Source organism: Homalodisca vitripennis, chromosome 1 (genome assembly GCF_021130785.1).
Source record: "Homalodisca vitripennis isolate AUS2020 chromosome 1, UT_GWSS_2.1, whole genome shotgun sequence".
In the NCBI taxonomy this organism is placed as follows: domain Eukaryota; kingdom Metazoa; phylum Arthropoda; class Insecta; order Hemiptera; family Cicadellidae; genus Homalodisca; species Homalodisca vitripennis.
Genome location: NC_060207.1, coordinates 64608476 through 64629233, shown reverse-complemented (window position 1 = coordinate 64629233; position 20758 = coordinate 64608476). Strand labels below are relative to the sequence as shown.

General features: G+C 34.0%; 1 protein-coding gene across 2 annotated transcripts; it reads left to right on the top strand.

The window, feature by feature from the left end:
- Window positions 1–12777: 12777 nt before the first annotated feature.
- Window positions 12778–20748, top strand: LOC124363354 (uncharacterized protein C7orf26 homolog). Of its 2 annotated transcripts, none has more exons than XM_046818607.1 (2): window positions 12778–13160; window positions 19056–20748. In XM_046818607.1, the coding sequence occupies exon 2, from the start codon at window positions 19058–19060 to the stop codon at window positions 20585–20587; it is 1530 nt and encodes a 509-aa protein (XP_046674563.1). In that variant the 5' UTR covers window positions 12778–13160; window positions 19056–19057; the 3' UTR covers window positions 20588–20748. The 2 variants fall into 2 exon arrangements, with proteins under 2 accessions (XP_046674563.1, XP_046674570.1); XM_046818614.1 differs by having other exon boundaries at window positions 12778–14498.
- Window positions 20749–20758: the final 10 nt, after the last annotated feature.

Here is a 20758-nt window from a genome sequence, read left to right as displayed (position 1 = left end):
CTTAGTTTTAAAGCCGACTCTTGAGAGAATTAAATGCAATTCAATTAATACATGAGCCCACAAGTCACAGCTTATTCGGCCACTTTGCTAGACCACATCATAGTGGACAGATTGGTTGAAATCGAGAGGAACGGCATTATTGATGCATCAGATATTACTGACCTCAGCGGTGTGAAGATAATGGACCACAAGCTAATGTATTGTGTAAATAACATAAGGAAAGATAAGATTGGTCCTAAATTGATATCTTATAGAGAATTCTCCAGGTTTGATGTTAACAAAGCGATATCTGAAATAAAAGAAATACAATGGAGCAGTGTCGGGCAGATGCAGGTTGTTGATGATGTAGAAACATTTATGACTTTAAATATAAAAAAGGTTTTAAACAAAAATGCTCCAATCGTTTCCAAGAGAGTGACAAAAAGAAAAACACCTTGGAGAAACATTGATATTGTAAAGCTGACCAAATTGAAAAATAAATTACGAAACAATTATTGGAAAACAAGAGATGTTAAAGATTTGCAAAAATACAAGCGCACTAGAAATGAGTTGAATGGACTGAAAAGTAAAACAAAAAGACATACTTTGCGAACAATCTGACTTCTTCTAAAAACCCCCAACATTTCTGGAAGTGTTTACAAGAATGCGATATCGTTGACAATAATAATTGAACTTTCCTATCTCCTGATATAATGGTTGGTCAAATAAATGAGTTTTTTGTTGGAATGGGGAATAATGGTGAAGTCAGCAAAGAAACCATGGATTTGTACATGATTTGAAAATGTTGATAAAGAATTCCAGTTCAAAACTGTGATGGACAACGAAGTTAAATTAGCAATGAATTAGATTAAATCTAGTGCTGTCGGTATTGATGGTATTTCAATAAATAACTCTGAGTCCTTTTACTCCTGAAGCGGTGACATATTTAACCAATACGTCTCTTATAAAACTGGCAATTTTCATACAAATTGGAAAACCAGTATTGTTCATCCGTTGCCTTAAGTGTCGACCCCCTACAAATGTCAAGCAACTGAGGCATATATCATCCTTCCAGCTATATCATAAGTTCTAGAAAAAATAGTAGTTCGCCAGTTAAGCACACATATAAAAACGAATGATATATTGCCAATATTACAATTTGGATTTAGAGAAAACCGTAGTACCTCCACTGCCCTCACAAACATGCTTAGTTATCTGGTGGATGAAAAAGACAGAGGGTGATTGCTTTCTATGGGGTTACTTAAAGGAACAATTTTATACTCGTACCTTCAATAATGATCCGGATTTAAAATAATCAATTGAAAAGCAACTTCTCCGGATATTAAATGAATCGTAAGCGCTGTTATCAGTGTATCGCTGTGGATGGATTAAAGTTCGAATAACTACGGACTGTAATTGTTAGTTTTTTAATATGCTATGCTCTAATTTTCTGATTGAAATGCTTTATTCCTGTAGGATATGCTAATAAATAATTTTACAAAACCAAGAATACTGTTTGTTTATGTTTTTAAAGTATAGTTTTTCAAAATGCCAACTTTTTTCAACAATTGCAAGAGAGCTGACATTTTCACAGAATATTTTAAAAACCTATTTAATGAATTGTGTAGAGTTTGAAAATGTTCAGTGCATAAATGGGCAAGTAATATCAAATCTTTAAGAAAAACGTTTTAACCTCTCCGTGGGAGACCCTATATACAGGGTGTAACTGAAATACACCGACAAACTTCAGGAGGTTGTTCCTGAGGTCAAAACGAACCAAAAAGTTCCTATAAATGTATGTCCTAAAATGCATCGTCTGTCCGTCTGTTTGTGTTTATTACATTAAATTTTTTTTCTAAACAACCATTAAAGGTACAAAGTTAAACTTTTCAACATATGCTAATCTAGTAAAGATTGTCAATTTTTAAAAAAATTGAAAATTTTTACTCAACAAAATTCAAAATGGCGGCTAGTTAAAATCTTTGATGGTGAATTTCTCAAAAACTACTTCCTGTATAAAAAATTTACTAGAATATAAAAAAATATAAATTTATTTATAAAACGAACGGTATCTCATTTTTTGAAATCGCTCAAGAAATAAAAAAGTTATGGCATTTTTCTTAACCTAGTAACATATCACATTTACAAGTTTTTTTCTTGTTTCAAAAAACTACAGTAGCCTACAATTGTAGAACATTCAACAAAAATATCTCACATTAAACAAAAATATCTCACATTAAACAAAAGAGTTTTAAGCTATCATTATTAAGAAATACGGAATAACTTAACAGAGCAACATTTATTTCAAAATATTAGGGATCACTTTACAACAAATGTTCAATATGCCTTCCATTTGATGCGATGCATGCATTAACACGTCTGGTCATTGATTGCCGAGTTCTTTCAAGTATTCCTGGTGTATTCCTTACAGTGTTACAGGCTGCAGTGATACGCTGTAATAGGTCATCCCTGGTATTAACTGGTCTTTCATAAACTAGAGTTTTCAAATGGCCCCAAAGGAAGAAATCGATTGGATTTAGATCTGGCGACCGAGGGGCCATGATACAGGTCCCCCTCTGCCTATCCATCTTTCCCCATAAGTTTGGTCCAGAAATTGCCTGACATCTAGTATGAAATGCGCGGGAGCTCCATCATGCATGAACCAACAGTGCTCTCTCACACCCAAGGGAACATCATCTAAAATTTCAGGCAATTCGTGTTGTAAGAAATGTCTGTAGTTTTCACCATTTAGTATGTCAGGTAATACAAAAGGACCTAATAAACAGTCTCCAATGATGCCTGCCCAAACATTTATTTTAAACTGCTGTTGATGTCTCCCTTCATGAATGGCTTGTGGGTTTTCATCAGCCCATTGATGCATATTGTGGTAGTTGGTTATTCCATCTCGATTAAAACAAGCTTCATCTGTATACACAACTAATGATGTAAAACCAGGGTTGTTAGCTTGCTGATAAAACCATTGGCAAAACTGTAAACGTAATGGAAAGTCAGCTGTACCAAGGGCTTGTACACGCTGATAATGGTACGGATATAACATCTGCTTATGTAGAACTCGCCATACTGTCATGACATGGTGAGTATTGTGGTCTACGTTGAGTATTGCTCCTAACTGCCTAGTACTTACGCCTGGATCTTCCTCTACTCGCTGTAAGATGTTTTCTTCCAAATCAGGAGTTCTACGCTGTCTCTGTACACCTCGGTCTGCAGTAGAAGGTAACAAAGTGCCAGTCTCATGAAGTCGGTTGAAAACAGCAGCAAATGTTGAATGAGTAGGTTGTTGTCGATTTGGAAATGATTCGTAATACAGGCGGGATGCTAGGCGACTATTACCGTTAGCTTTTCCATACATAAATATCATGTCAGCTTGATGGCTAAATGGGTAACCTGCCATCTTCAATAGAATAAGAGCACTATCGACTAATAATGTTTCTACAAGTGAAAGTAACAGATCATATCTTGTCAAAAATAAACAAGGAAATGACTTACTTATCTGAATTCATTGTTGTTCTAATCAGCTGTGTCTCAACATGAAAACATATTCAGCTGTTTAAACCATGAAAGTTGAGTCATGTAGATTGCTTGTTACAATGTCGTTTTTAAAATTTAATACTAATTATCATGTTTAAAGTTTTTTAACCCAAAATATCGTTTTATTTTTATACTGCCTAAATACTTACATTAACTTTTGAAACAAGAAAAAAAACTTGTAAATGTGATATGTTACTAGGTTAAGAAAAATGCCATAACTTTTTTATTTCTTGAGCGATTTCAAAAAATGAGGTACCGTTCGTTTTATAAATATATTTATATTTTTTTTATATTCTAGTAAATTTTTTATACAGGAAGTAGTTTTTGAAAAATTCACCATCAAAGATTTTAACTAGCCGCCATTTTGAATTTTGTTGAGTAAAAATTTTCAATTTTTTTTTACATTGACAATCTTTACTAGATTAGCATTAATGGTTGTTTAGAAAAAAATTTAATGTAATAAACACAAACAGACCAACAGACGGAAAACGATGCATTTTAGGACATACATTTATAGGAACTTTTTGGTTCGTTTTGACCTCAGGAACAACGTCCTGAAGTTTGTCGGTGTATTTCAGTTACACCCTGTATATGTAATAATATATATAAATTAAGCTTTACTATATATATATATATATATATATATATATATATATATATAATATATATATATATATTATTAATATATATATATATATATATTATTAATATTATATATAATATATATATTAAACACAGATCAGTGAAACCTACTCCTGTCAAATTGAACTATATGGGTTTTATATCAGGCTTAAAATTTATACTAAAAATTAAATAGTAAAGTTGTCTTCTAGGTTTAAAACGTAATTTTGATAAAAATTTACAGTTAAAATTACTTTAATAATGTCTCTAAGCGTTTTTTTATTTATAAACTGAAAATTATTGTAAATATTTTAGAACATTTAGAGGTAAAATTGGTGCATTAGTTCAAAAGCACAGTCCAGCAAATTTTCCACTGGCATATAGTTCTTCTCGACTATTTCAAAGGGAGTCTTCGGTGTCAAATTATGACCATCTTATGTTTTAGGAGATTTTGTAAGGTAGATGAGTATTTACCTAATCGCTGAAATCTAAAACGGTGTTAAAAATATATGTTATTCCTTAGAGAATGTACTCACTATAAATGTAAACAAATAGAAAATATAAATGCGTACATAGAACAGTTGATTATATTGTGCATGTTTTTTTAATTTATTTTTTAAACTTTAGAGACCAAGATGGGATTGTTCACTACTTTAAAGACCAGTGGGGGATAGCCCGGAGGGATTTTCAAAATAAGAATAGAGCTACATTCATCCCAAGGATCGTAATAATGTCTATGTAAAATTTAAGTACAATCGGTTGATAGTTTATGTGTGAAAACAAAACAATCAAACAAAGGCACTTTCGCATTTATAATAGTATTAGGATATATTATAATTTTTACATTTTTTTATAGTTTTACACAGTTTTATGTGAGGAATGCCTATGTAATAATCGCAACAGGTATTACACGAAGGAACTGAGAATCTAACATCTAATTACTGTAAATATCCTTGATATTTGATCCTTGATTTTCTTGTATTCACTGTCTGCTTTGTATGCATACCTAAGAAATGAATTTTCTCTTTTAATAAATAATCTATTTGTTACCTTTGATTAAAAGTAAGCAAGTATGTATGTATGTACTGTATTGGTATAATGCTGCAATATATACTCATATATATGTATAATGAAGTGCAAATTATGACAATATTTCTTGAAAACTGGATATTCAAGATTAATAATGATCTGATTTAGCCTTATGTAAATAATCAAGGTATTTCCAGGACCATACCTTGGCTTTTAAGTGCTCAGGGAATGTTTTTTGGTATCTCGCATATATTTTTGGTCTAGTTCACCTTCCTCTTACGTCCAGCATCTGATATCTTATGCTGTTGCAGACTTAACTCCTGAAATCTGGAGTCATGTTTGTCTAAAGGGATCCAAAAATAGTCAGTGACAAAGAATGAGAAAACTCAAAATGAACTCTTTGTATCGTTTCAACATCAGAGACACCTTGACTACAAAATGTAGTGGGATCTAGGTGAAGAGAGGCATTTTCATTGTCTCATTGGGTCCAAAATTGAATGCACTACGATGTTAACTAACACGATACGTAAGCACGATGAATCAAAAACGTAATGCAGCTCTGGTGGGAAGGGCTGATTCAATACAAATGTTGAGTTTACCTCTTCACCTAGATTGCACTACATTTTGTAGTCTAGGTGTCTTTGGTTTCGAAACGATGCAAATAGTTCGTTTCGAGTTTCTTCATTCTTTGTCGCCGACTATTTTTTTATCACTTCAGACGAACATGACTCTAGATTTCAAGAGTCAAGTCTGCAACAGCATGAGATTTCAGCAACAGCATCAGATTTCAGATGCTGCACGCAGGAGGAAGGTGGACTACAGTTAAACTCAACATTCACATTTAATCAACTCTTCCCAGCATTGCTGTGTTATGTGTTAAATGTATATAGTTATAAGACAGTTTTAATATTTATTATAAATCTGAGTAACAGGGTTTATTTGCATCTGTTTCTATAATTTATTATTCAATTAAAAATCAGACTCGGTTTTATTTTTATTAAATTCAAGCTTATTAATAAACCATGTCTTGTCAAGTTTATAAGTGAGTATTAATTGAGATGTAATTTTAGACACTTCCTTGTTTCTATTGAGAAAACTAGAATCATAAACATATAAAATGTAATATGATAACAGCATATTAACTATAGTTAATTTGTCCATCCAAGAATAAAACTTAAAAAGAGAAATAAAAGCTAAAATTAAAATATGTTTCCTTTACTACAGGCAGGTAAAGGAAACATTAATTATTCTGATTTCGATGATTAATTAACGATTAGAAGAATGAAAGAATTAAAGAGAGGCTGGAGTGTAAAACTATTAATTTGTGTGATTTATCAACACCATCCTTAAACAGCCTTAGACTTAGAGTGTTGATAAAATGTTTAAGTTTTGCAATCTTTTACTTAGACATGTTTATTCATGAATTATGCAATTGGAATAATAGTTTAAGGTTAAGTAAATTAATATGATATTTTAATGGAATCTAAATGATTAGTTTTTCAAACTTGACATGAAAAAGTTTTTTTTTTTTTTTTTTGTTCTCTTAGGACAAGAAGCTTATAAATTGCACTTAGTCCTGTAAGGACCTTTGCGCTGCTTCCGGAGTATAGGATATTCAGGATGGGTAAGGTTAGGGAGTAGGGGCCACCTCTTATCGAGATCCATGAGGAAGAATTAGGGCACTACATCTCAAAGTCATCCCGGAAGAAGGGAGGCCAGCTGTGAACCAGCCTCTCCAGTCAAAGTAGGCAGGGGGTGGCACACCCTTGTTGAGGTTAACAAGAGCCTCTGAGGTAAGGGAACAAACCCCACCAACTCCAACAGCCATCCTCCACAGTAGGCTAGACCTATCGAATTGCCCATGAATCCCAGAATCTCAACATTTGCAGTTAGTGATGTGCCGCTACTGGACATCCATAAGGTTGCCCAGATTGAAGTGGCACATCGGTTTTTGCTGTGCCCAGTGGTGGGTTCAACTGGTAGGTATAAACCAGCCAGAAGTGATCCCTGCTGGGTGACATGAAAAAGTTATTCAATTGTTATTTGTTTATTGTTTGGTCAGATAAGTTTTATCTGTGGCGAAGTTTGAGATAAGATTACAAAGTTTATTTTACTGGAATTTTCAATATTTTTATGTCACTTGGTTTTTATATAATCACTTCTTATTTGAGTGTAAAAATGTAGACTTAATGAATAGCGTGTGCTACTGAGCGCCAGTATAATACAACGAATCCAACAAAATACTTGTATGATAGTTTTCCTGTAATCGATAAACATGTATATCATGTATTAGCAGTTACCCGTGGCTTCACATGGAATTTCCTATTGAAAAAAACATCGACTATTGGAGACATAGTGGGCATGTTTCTGTTAAATAGCAGTCATAAGTCTGCTGAGATAAGTTATTGTCTTCAAGAACAGAATAACACTGCCATGTGTTTACTGCTCGAATATCCACTATGGCATGGCGACGCTCAACACTAGGATGACTCATGCACTGCCGCCAACATTTTTGTTTGATTTGGGTTCCGAGCCGTGCTTCAAGCGAAGGTACGAGGTGGCCACTCCATATTAATCTGTCTTTGTTTAATCCCTGTTAGAAACACACGTGAAATGAATCAAACATTATTGTAGGGAGTGGTATAATCCGCAGAGCCTGGGGGGTCCTCATTTTGTTCCTTTGTGAAAGTTTTGTAACTAGTACAAAGCAAGTCAATTTAAATTACTTGCCACTTATTACCCATGTTACAATAATTTATAACTGACCACTTTATAATTGCATCCAATATTTTTAACGCGAGTAAGATAACGGCCGTGCAACTGAGTCTTTACTTTTAACATTTAACTAAATGTTCAAACTGCGTGATGAATAGGACTTCGTCTCAAATCTAAAAATGCTTCACTACATAATTTATTTCATAAAATGTATGAACCTATAGTATTAGTATAATCATACTTTTAACAATTCATGAGCAATGAAACTGTAAAATCTAGGCTTTTTAAAGAAAAATTTGTAGATTTAAGACAAATTCCTATTTATAACACAGTTGTAAACCTAGGTCCCCTTTTAAAAGCAGAGCTTCAGATGTGTGGCCTGTAGCTACCAGCGTTCCCCATTAAGACAAGAAGATTGTAAAAAATAAAATTGAGATTAAATCACTCAGTTGTATTTAATGATGCCTCATCTTTGCAATGGTACAATCATTAATTGTTGGGCAATGATTAGGTTATTTGGAAAGTAATTGAATCAGAATGTACTTACCGTACTATTCTGGCAAGGAGTTGATTCTCGACTTAGAGGAGTAGCATTGATAGCCTACTTTCAGTCTCTAATGACACCCATTATTTATAGACCTACTGGTGTCCATTCTGAATTTAAAATTAAGAGAACTCATTCTTTTTTATTTTTGTACATATGGTGTTTTTGAAACATTTACTTCTTTAATTCCTGTCATGCATGTTTGGAAAATATTAAAAAATAATATAGTCAAACTGAGAATAATTATGTCAAGAATATCATCCCCAATTTTCATAAATTTCCTCAACATGTTAGAGTTATTTTGCAAAATTTGAGATATCAATGAAAAATGGTTTAACCAAAGCCAGGGGTAATTCAACCATGAGATTTTTTTCATAATGTACACGTATATGTAGCTATATATTCACTTGTTGGATTTGACATTGTTTATATGACAGTATTTGGGCTTATAGTAATTTTGTATGAATTTTGGTTTTTAATATGATGTATAAAAATGTGTGATATCTTAATCCCTAAAATACCTTTCCCCCCCCTTGGGGCGGCCTACTGCCATGCACTTAAGCCTCAAGGGCTTTTTGCGCACCCCGGAAACACACCATGAGGCCCACCAGTCTACAATTTCAGCAGTTCCACAAACTGCCGAAAACAACCTATCAGGTCCTCCTGGGAAAATTCACAACCCCTGTCCAAACTACCAAAGATGGCAAACCGCTCCCTTGCTATTGCGGGGGAATCAAAGGGCAGATGCTCAGCAGTTTCCTCCTGCTCATTACACCTTCTACAGAGCGGATCCTCCTGAAGGATGCCGACTCTGTGAAGATGCTTCCTTAGGTGATCATGCCCCGTAATGAGACCAATAACCTGAGAAGACATTGATCTATTTAATGAGAGAAGGTCCGAAGCCACCCTGGAGGAAGGTGACTGTAATACCATTCTACTCATTCTCAAGCCCGGATGCAACCTCCCCCCTTCTCTCATGCTCCGCGCGAATCCATTTCGAGACAACCCTAGAGGATTCACACCTTGGAACACCGCAGAACGGTTGAGGGCCCGTCTTAATTGTCGCTGAGCCCCGGTTGGCCAGGGCATCAGCTCTTTCGTTCCCAAGAATAACCTCATGATCAGGAACCCAACAAACGGCCACATTGTTGATTCTGCCAAGGGAGGAAACGGCCTGATAGCAATCCCAAACCAGTTTGGATTTGATCACGCAAGACTCCAGCGCCATCAGCGCCACCTGACTATCCGTGAAAATATTAATCGTCTTGCTCCTATATCGCAGACGAAGATTCTCACGAGCACATTCCATAATAGCTGCGACCTCCGCTTGAAAAACTGTCGGATACGGACCCATAGGGACCACCAGCTCCCTGCATGGTCTCACTCCCAGGATTCCAGCGCCTGTGCCGCTTTTTGTTTTAGAGCCGTCTGTGAACCATTCGAGCTCCGCTGGTGGAAGAGGTTTCCTTCCCTCTGACCAATCATCCCTAGAGGGTACAACAATCCTAAAGGGTTTGTCAAAGGAAACTTTTGTGGCATCTGATCAGAGATCATGTGCAGAGCATCCTCCTGTATCAGGATGCGAATTCTACAGTGAACACCGCTGCAGCCCGACCAGTCCCATCTGCTGAAGACAGTAGGCACTCCTCCTGGCCATAGCCCGAATGACAATGTCCAGGAGGGGCAAGTTATAACTTACAAGTTACAAATGACAAAAAATTAGAATTGGAGATCTTAGACTTTTTCAGGCATGTGCATTTCGAACTGGAAATGTATATTAAATTATTTCTGTGATTTTGTGTTACACTAACACAGGGATTATTTTATGTCAATAATGAGTGAATGATTCTCTCCCGTTGACAAATGAATAAGTCACGGTTCTTAAACAGGGATCACGGGTTCAAATACTGAGGAAGACACAGAAACAGTGAACCTAGATAGCGGACATAACCAGAGTTGAGGCTTAGTGGGTGAGTCAGATGTGGGTCGTCTTAGTCACCATAACCAGTATAAATTATCATGTACTGGTTATTTTACAGAAACCTTAATCGAAGTTCAAGAATAAAATTTGTACGAAAATTAACAAAATGCATTTTAATAAAAAATACATAATCTAATAAGAGAAAGGTAGTTAGTTTACGTTACTTTTCACTTTTATTATTTTAAAATATATAAGATATGGAACTATTTAAGATATATTACAACTATTTTATGTTCAGTATTAGTGGTGTCCGTAGCAAATAAAACTAATAAAATATGTAGCAATGGCAATTTTTTTGTCACATGAAATTTGTTAGTAGTTTTTTTTTCTCTTTCTTTACCTCAGCTGGATTGACTTTCTGATTTAGCACTACTGATTACTGATTGGTTAGTTGTAGTGAAGACGACGAAAAGCGTGAGGTTGGGAGTGGAACCTGTGGAACGGGGTGGGGACTGTGGAGTAAACGAGCTCCTCCCGTTTGTTTTCAATGGGGTGATCGTGACAGGCGGAGAGAAAGAGTGGGGGCAGAGCCGAGCAGTACCGATAAATCCCGAACATTCCTGACAAACCCTGTACATGCGGCTGATAGCGACCTCAGTTCGGAACGGTTCTGATTTCTATTATCTTACGAATTAATGAGTCGTTTTATATCCGAACATATCTGCAAAACATAGAAATTATATCGAATTAATTATATTAATATTGAACTTTCTTTATAACTCCAAAGATACTTTACAAAATGTGAGATGGTGCACAACGAATAAAATGTCATAATCTAGAATAGAATAGAAAAATTATTTATTTTCTTGAAAATATGTACAATAGTAAAATTATATAAACATCATTTATACCTTAAGCACAAACACAAACATTGCTCCTTAGTTGTAGACACAATTGACATGAGAATAAAAATAAAACAATGTTACTTTTTATTAAAGAAATATGAACATGTCTTTTTTTATTTTAATACAGCTAGGGTACATCAATAAACAAAATTCAAGAAAACAAAATAGGACCTCAAAAGGCAAGGAACTGCCTGTGTAGAGGCTCCAACTTTCTTAGAAAAACAAAAGAAAACAACACTCAAGCAAATGAAATTAACAAATAAATTCAAATACGATAAATCTACCCATTTAAACTAAGCTTTAATAAAACAAATTTGAATAAAAAACACATTATATAATTTTCAAAGTCTAAAGCTAATTCAGTATACATAAAATGCCATAAATATAAATTATAACCATATCCAGTTATCTTTTTGTGATATTGGAATATATTCAAATTAATAGGACAAAAGCAACATATTATAATGTGGAGTCCTTAATTTGTAGTAAATAAATTAATAATTACTTAACCAAAAACATAATTATAGAAATATGACAAAATCAATGACAACTACCTGACTTAAATACCTAACATAGCACGTGACATAATTAATAAATACAAAATTATCCTAATTATATTATATTACTGTACAGATTTATGATACAATTATACAAATTTATACAATTTATTGATATTGTGAGTCTGCCATTGTCACTCAGAAGGCTTAAGTCCAGGCAAATCTGTCTGTTTGTTGGATATATAGAGAATGAGAAATAAGCTATAGACTTGAAATTGTGCATGCAACTTCGACCAAGCCTGATAAGTGTCATTTTGTGTCGTCTGGCGTACGCGATTATAATGCTGATCTGATCTATAGTACATGGAAATTATCGAATAATTTCTAACTAATAGTAATGTAACCTACAAATTATATTTATTTGATTAAGGCAGTTGGAAAATGCAATGAACCAAATATAATGTTACGAAACAATTTTATTGGTTTACATTTTAATACGAAAGATGCAATTAAAAAACTCAACATAATTGTTGATTTTGTGTTTGGAGACCCTGAAGATAAATTCTTTAACTACTATGCTAAGTAGGGCTCTTTTTAATCCTCCTGGATGTTTAATCCACCCTCGAATGTTTTATAGCTACGCCACTGAATGTAACGAAGTTACTTTGTTACATTAGACTTCCTTACGTCTTTTTTGGTATTTCGATACTCCGTTGTATTGGTTTATTTGTATGTAGACAAGAGTAATTGCCTGCCATTAATTACGTTGTAAAATAAATTTAATTGCGCTGCATCCTGCAGCATCCAGCTTTGAAAATGTAATATATATATATTACATTTATACATATACATACATATACATATTACACCACCAGGCTCTATTAAATTCAGAGGAGTACAGAGCGAGAACGCTTATTCCACTATTCTAATACGCGGGCTATCTCTAGTTGGCAGGAGGGGCCCCTCCATCCCCACTATTTCTCTCCGCCTGTCACGATCACCCCATTGAAAACAAACGGGAGGAGCTCGTGTGGAGTAATGGTTGTGTTGGACTGCATACTTTAAAGTTGTGTTGTTGTTAAATGGTTATTCTTTTCATGTGTTGTTATATTAGTGTGGCCGTTGTAGTAACTGACAAACTGTGAACGTTATAATAATTCAATTATTTTTTTTAAATGTCCATTATGTTTTCACATAACACATATATGAAATTGTACCGATCAAACCAAAGTAGCCTAGGCTACAATGCAATATTTTGATTCAGTGATAGCAATAGAAACTAGTGGTGTCAAACTGTTATCAAAGTACTGAATGTTTTTGTGTGAATTTGACATAAAGATCTTAGGAAGTATCTGGTGTAAATGATGGAGAACTTTATTACAGATATATCTTGGTTTTAGGTAGGCTACGCTTATCTTCAGTGTTATTTTTAACATCATACACTTTACTTATTTCTTTGCATTTCAGTTGAAAATCTCTTGCCTTGGGTTTAATTTTTGCACTTTTTAGGTTATAGTATTCATCATAATGATGTATGAAGTACCATCAAACTCGTCAGCTTTTACAGAAATAAAACATTCATTAAGAAAGTTAGATTTTCCTTCTTGTGTTAAAGAGAGTTTGAAGACCATTGAAAAGTTGTGTCTAAGTAGCCATGGTTTGGGAAGAACTCAAAGTATCAAGCAAACTGACTTTGCAATGGAACTCATTACTGAATTTGTTTTCTGTGAAGTTGATCGTAGAGGATTCAAAAAGAGAAAATTAAGTGCTATTCAAGAGTTGCTGCTCTTAGAGGTACTGTGCGACTATCTATCCCATCCAAATATAAATGAAGTCTGGCGAAATTCAATATTCATGTCCTTATTTCCCTCGTCTCATGGAGAAAGGTCAAGGCTTCTTGTAAAACTTGTATCCTTGTCAATATCGATAAATAACAGTTCAGTGTTAAACGCGACTGCAGTATTAATCCAACAAGTTGGTTGTACATCAAAGTTTTCTATTCAGCTAGCTCAAGGACTTGTCAATGATCATTTCATATTAATGCCTAAAGGTAATGGGTCTTTACAAGATTTACCTATTATTGCACCTCTTTTCACAGCAAACTTCTTAACTGCAGTTACTGAGATGTATTACAGCAGTGATAGGTCCATTTTAACTCCTCCTCCGTCAAGATTGTTAGAAGTTATCACCCAGTGGGTGGGAGAAAACCCTAGTCTCTGTATTACAGCATTAATCGTTAATTTGCAACCAGCTCTTCCTCTTGGGGGCATTCCTATGCCAGCAGTTACACCTTATGCAGGCTTATTTAAATGGTGTGTTTTGTCACCTCTCTATGGGTCAGATGAAACTGCATCACTATATTCTCAGTTGCACCTGTCACTTTTGAATTCTTTATTAGAAAATGAAAAGACTGTTAGTGGAAACAATGTTATCTCTGCTCAGAGTTTATCATCTATTGTAGCATTAATCTATAAGTCAAATGGCAAAGACAGAACCAAGCAGCAAGATAGTATAAACATTTTTGCTCAAGCAGTTCACATGGCTTTGTATACAAGATGTGTCTATGGAAATAAACAAGATATGTTGGTGCAACTTGAAACTTTGTCTTCAAATCAGCTTATGTCTGTTGTGATAAATGAACATCGAGCGAGTATATGACAAGAAATAGCCTCTAACTCCGGGTTGTCTTCCCAGTAGAAATACTCAAGGAGGAAGAGGCAAAATCAACTAATAAAAAGGTTATTTTATAATCAAGATGTTTTATTGTAGTGTATGTTATTGTAATTGTATGTTTTATAACCATATTTTTTAAATATAACTGTAAAGACAATGTCGTCAGTTTTTACTAACTTAAAATATATAGGTATGTCACATATTTATTGGATGATTAATGTAAGCTACTTAATAATACACCTATCGTTTAGATTTTCCAGCTCACATTAGTTCAAGAAATTGCTAATAAGTTGGAATAAAATAAAAAAATACATATATTTCGGTTTTGCTGTGAAGATTTTCTCCACAAAATATTAGCAATTTCCTATGGGGTGTGTATTGAGAAACCTAGCTGATAGCCATGACACAGGCTGTTTATCTCTGAGAATTAAGATTATAATAATACTAGCCCTTTCTCATCATATAGTTAACTATAATGTTTATATGTTTTCAAATGTATTTTACCTTATATTAGTCGTATTGCTTTTATAATTTATTAAGCAGTTTATTTTTTTCAGGCAATTAACAGCTGAGGATAAAAATCTTAGCTCAGATTAATTTATAAATATTTTAATTTGTATAGTTAAAATTGATAGTTAGATTTTTTACTGTGTTAACATCATTATTTTAGTCAGTGTGTGTGTGTGTGTGTGTGTGTGTGTGTGGTGTGTGTGTGTGTGTGTGTGTGTGTGTGTGTGTGTGTGTGTGTATATATATATGTGTATCTCAATATATATATATATATATATATATATATATATATATATATATATATATTCATATATATACACTTATTACATTATCCGTGTGGCAACCTAAAAATAGAAGAAGCTATTGTTAGTTAAATTCATTTAAAGTTACATGTTGATAAACACACAATGAGATAATAAATCTCCAATAAGATATTAACATCCACCACTACACCACATTGAATATTAACACGTTCATTTTGTCATGGATTTCACCAAGCATACTCTATTTTGCGGACCATATACTTAACAGTTTTTTACTGATTTAATTCGGTATTGAAGTGATGAGAAGTGTTAGCCTATTCTATAATTATAATGGAGTGTATAAGAGTAATGTTACATAAGAGTCACATGTGGCTCATGCTGCACATGATGTACTTTGCTTACAGTTATTTCTTGTGTGTGGCATGAACCGCCACCATGATTCAGACATGCACACTTGTATCCCTTTTTCATGTTGATTCATGTTCAGCTGCTCTCATAGTCTGCTGTCAAGCTTCAGTGTTGATCTTTACATTTGTCATGTTTTTCAACTTTATGAATACAGTGTATTTCCTTAAGAGTAACTGAATATAAATACTGTGTGGCATGAGTCATGGTCTGTAAGTTAAAACACTTGAAAGCCAGAAATTAAAATTAAGAAATAATTTGACAGGCCTTAAATCAGGAGTTGATTAATCCTAAAGACTGTTTTACACCATGTGTGTGATTCGTGAAACTGTAAATGAAGATCGATGACCCAAACCAAAAGACTGCAATAGCCTGTGTTGTTTGTGAATTGTTTACAGCTTTCATGGACAGCACATGGTTTTACTGGACTACAGTGTGTTTTACCAACAATTTTTTCGTGAAGCCCACCTAACGCTGTTCAATACAATGTTACCTCCGATCAAATTGATCGTCAGATTACACAGGTTAAAACGAAGAATGTGTGATTGTATTTTGATATCACGATCACATCCTAATCTCAACAGTACTAATATTGACACCAATCTCCATATGGCCAGCTAGCTGAATCTACCACACGTCAGTTTTCGTTGTCAGAGTGGAATTAGTTGGATTACAGCTTGTGGAAACTCTATAATTTCTTCGATCAACTAATTGTCTGAATTACTTTTCCGCACACGTAACGATCGGTCTGACAGTATGAACAATTGTAACGAAATTCTCCTACCAATTGTTAAGTATAAGGGGAGCCTTATGTCGTGTTATTTCATAGTCCATGACTACAATATAACGAATTTGGTAATGTGATATTTCTGAGCCACGATACTTTAGTGTGAATGTTAGTATTGCAGCCACCGACGATAAACACCTGGAAAAGCTAGGATTATACGTGAATTTTTGGTTCTGAAATAAAAGTGTGTAGGTTATGCGTGAATTTTTATGTCCTTAGAATTTTTACTAGGGATGGATTGATTCCGACAATCAATACCGCTGTTCGTTTTACTCTATTCCACAAAACTAACATAATTGTTTAAAGTACACTTGGAAAGTCATAATTTTACAATATTATGATTAGTGATACGTCAAAGCTAAATCTCAAATCCAAATAAGTGTGTTCACGGACAACAGCTGGTCATCTGTATTACCATTGCTAACATGTGTTTTTATTGTATCTAATGTATAAAAAATGTATGTATGTTACAAACAAATTGACAAATTACCTAAGTTTAGCGTATAATATTTAGGTTATACATTAATTCGTATTTTCTTTATTTATTTTTGCACATCTTTGGGAGTCTGCTGCGTCTATTCATGGACAATACATGATTGGTAGTATGCAAATTGTCAAATACTGAAACGTTTTTAGTTTTTGTGTATAAAAACTGTTTAGAAACATACACACAAAATCACATCACAAAATAGTGTAATATTTAAATAATATTTTACTTGAAGTTCGTATATTAAATGTCTATATAAGCCATCGTGGACATTAGCTGTTATGTGGTAAACATATGATTATTTTTCCTTTACTTCAAACCAACTGTTTGTACTGGAAAAACCGTAGTCTCATACCAAAAGGCCCGAGACCTATGACCTGTAAAACTTGATGCCAGTCTGCCCCACAGTAGCGCAGTGTTGGTAATTGTAATTGTGCATTCAAATGTCCCAAACATCGCAGAAAGGAAAATGTTTAGATATACACAGTGTTATGTCAACAGTTTGAATGAAACAGATTTGTAAACAAAGGAAGTTAAATTAGGTAGTAGCGATGGACCATTTCCGAATTTCTTGCATTTACCGCTAATGACGAAATTCTCTTAACCACCCCGGTTTTGTGGCATTTCCTGAAAATACAGTTTGCGACAAAAAAAGTTAACATTACTCTCAGCATAAGGATTAAATACACTGTTACAGTTGTTTATATTTAGTTTGATAGTGGACTAGAATTCAGACATTTTTTACTGGAAAAAAACAAGGAATTTGAAAAATGTTTTGAGTGGCCACCCTGAAAGTTACAAGAAGCACAAACTAAAAAACTACTCCTAACCAAATGTTTAAATCCACTTAATAGAACGCATTATATAAGGTTTTAGTTATTAATTATATTATTATTGTCTGCTTTAGATAATTGTGACTATGTTTAAAAGGAAGTGTTTCTTTTATGACGAAACATGCATTCATAATATTATAATTTATTTGAAACAAACAGTATTTTTGTTGTGTGTTTGAAATATCGAATGAAGTTGTATGTTTACCATGGTAGTTCATGTGATATACCGTAGAGAATATTTCAGGTAACAGGAACTTGCAGACCAGGCTATGATTAGGAAATGTCACTCCATATTCTGTCGTCTGTAGTTTAATACAAATTTTATGTATGGTACATGTCATCTTCATTTCCATTGTGCAGTATTGCTAAGTACTAATCTAATTCCAGATCCTGTAAAATTTCTAAAGGTTAACCCATTCAGAGTCTATGATGTGAATATATGAAAATAACTTTCTCCTCAAGAACGGTGAATGTATAAACGCAAACTATATTTACTGAGTGAGCGTTGGATAATCCCATCATGTAGCGTGTAATTGTATAACGTATTGGCAGGTGAAGTCTTGTTTGCTGAGCTGTTCACCTGCTTTTGTAAGTCACTCACTATTTCCTGCGAAGGTTAGTACATTCGGCCCCTCACCTTCATCCCGCCAAAATCCCCCCTGTTGCCCTTCTTCCCACTACCTTGTGAAAAAACTGTATCTACAGTGTGAAACATCTTCTAGACAAAGATAAAAAGAGATTGGATAATTGATTCATATAGTACAACATATTGCAGTTCTTCACATATGTACAGTAATTGAATTGGAAAATAAATTATTTGGATTATAATCAGCTTTATAAACTATTTGTTGCTTGCTTGATTTGCACAAATGAATGTAAAGCATGTTATAACAAAAGACACAGTGCCTCATGTACAATTGATGATTAGGGCCAACATTATAAAGTATGATAGAATAGTTTTTGTTTTTAAGTCATATCACATCGTATCGCCTAAATTATCAAGGAAAAAATATATTTCACAGTTGTTGGGATGCAGCTCTTTTGAGTGCAGATATTGAACACAATGTGTGGATATGCTAATGATGTTGAAAAAACTAATATCTTATCAATGCTGAGCTTTTTTTACAGTTTATTAAATTCATGTATTGATATAAATTAGACTTTTAGCAATCTTTAGTTTTCAGTGCTTAATTCACTAGTTAAACAAACTCAGTAAGATTTGTGAATTCATATATAAGATATCCAAAATATAGAAGTGGGCAAAATAAAAAAACCTATATAATTTGTAGAGTAATTAATAATTTGCCAGGATATTAATTGAATTTTTTCTGTTTCAGTTATGCCTCAATTAAAGATTCCGCCTACACTGTATAATGCAGCACTCTCCAAAACAAGGGTGTGGATAGTGAGCGTTGCCAGTGCCATTTACCGCAGGTCTGGAAACTATGAAAATGTTTTGTGCCAACAAGCTATTCTACAGTTCAACCTTTACTTGACCACCAATATTCCCACCCACATCATCGACGAACTTTACAATTCTTCTGAAATACTCTTTGATTCAGAAGATGGAAACCAGAGTCAATTGTCTCCATTCGAGAAGCATATCACATTTGATCAGAGGATTGTGTTGTCTTTGTACATTCATAAAAACATGAAAAGACTCACTGCTCATAAAATTGTGAATGACAATTTTTGGAAATCAAAATTACTTTGTTTACAAAATCTTCTTAGGCTGGACCTTAACAAAGTGTGTACAGATGAAATTTTAGAAGTAGTTGGACAATGTTGTAAAAATCTTGAGTTTGTAAATATTGTGTCGAAATCGTGTCATACACGCACAAAAGACAGACACAATGCGCTTAAACTGCAATTGTGCGTGTCTGACACAGGTCTGAGTCACCTCTCTAATTGTAAGCAGTTGAAGGAGATTCAAATGACTTGTATTATAAGAAAAGGTTGTGGAGGGCGTCAAATAACAAATGAAGGGATCAAGCGGTTGTTGTTGTCTTTGCCAAGTTTAAGAAGGATAAACTATACTGACACAGGAATTTTGCTTGATTCCATTACTGAAGTCGGAAAACTGTCTCTTATAAGTGTTACAGACTATCACCCTCGTGCAGATAGAATTCCAAAAATCGAAGCATTGTGTCCGTACTTGACTGAACTGCACTTAACTTATGCTTTTTCTTCAGATGACCACAGAAGCTATGTGATTTCTGCTCTATCATCCAGCAAACTAAAGATTTCTACCCTTAGCTTAACGAACTTTCCATTTGATGATTGTCTAATTAAGTATTTAGAGTTAAAAGGCACATATCTAAGAGAATTTAATTTTGTCTCAAGTTTTATTCAGTCTGTCAATGAACTATTCAGATTATTAGGTTGGACATGTCCGAATTTGGAAAATTTGCATGTTCACTTTCATCTTTTTGATAGAGGCTTCTTCAGCGATCAGTACCCTTTCAATAGTTCTGTCTGCAGTAATAATAAGCTATTTAGCAATTTAAAAAGCCTTACTATTAAAGGTGTATATTGGGACTCAAGTCAGGTGCTGCCTTTGCTGTTAAAAAATGCAGCTTGCATAAAAAAGATAGTGCTGAATAACCACAGTTACTCGGGCTGCTTAGATGAGCTTCTGCAACACATTCAACAGAGCAATCCTTTCCTTCACTTGGAGTCAGTGAGCTTTTTGAAAGGTGTACATGTTTCTTTCCAGTTCCTCAGAACGTTTCTGCTCGCTTGTCCCATGTTGAGAAGTGTTACTGTGGAGAATGAATCACAGGCTTACTTTGAGTTGGTTGTACAGTTACGGGAGGAACTGCTTGCCAAAAATGTTGATGTGAACATCGATGTATATGGCACTTGTTGAGATAATTTGCTGGTTATGTTACTGTATGTGTTCAGTTTTATCACCATTCTAAATGTACTGGCTGTGACTAGCAACAAATAAAAGACTTTGCTATGTAATTTGGTTTATTGCAACATGCATGTATTTTTTATTCTGAGCACATTAAATGTAATTTTATCTTATGTTGTGTAT

Bases quoted from the DNA above. Each gene is read 5' to 3' on its own strand.
- LOC124363354 (XM_046818607.1), top strand. From the start codon at position 19,058: ATGCCTCAATTAAAGATTCCGCCTACACTGTATAATGCAGCACTCTCC.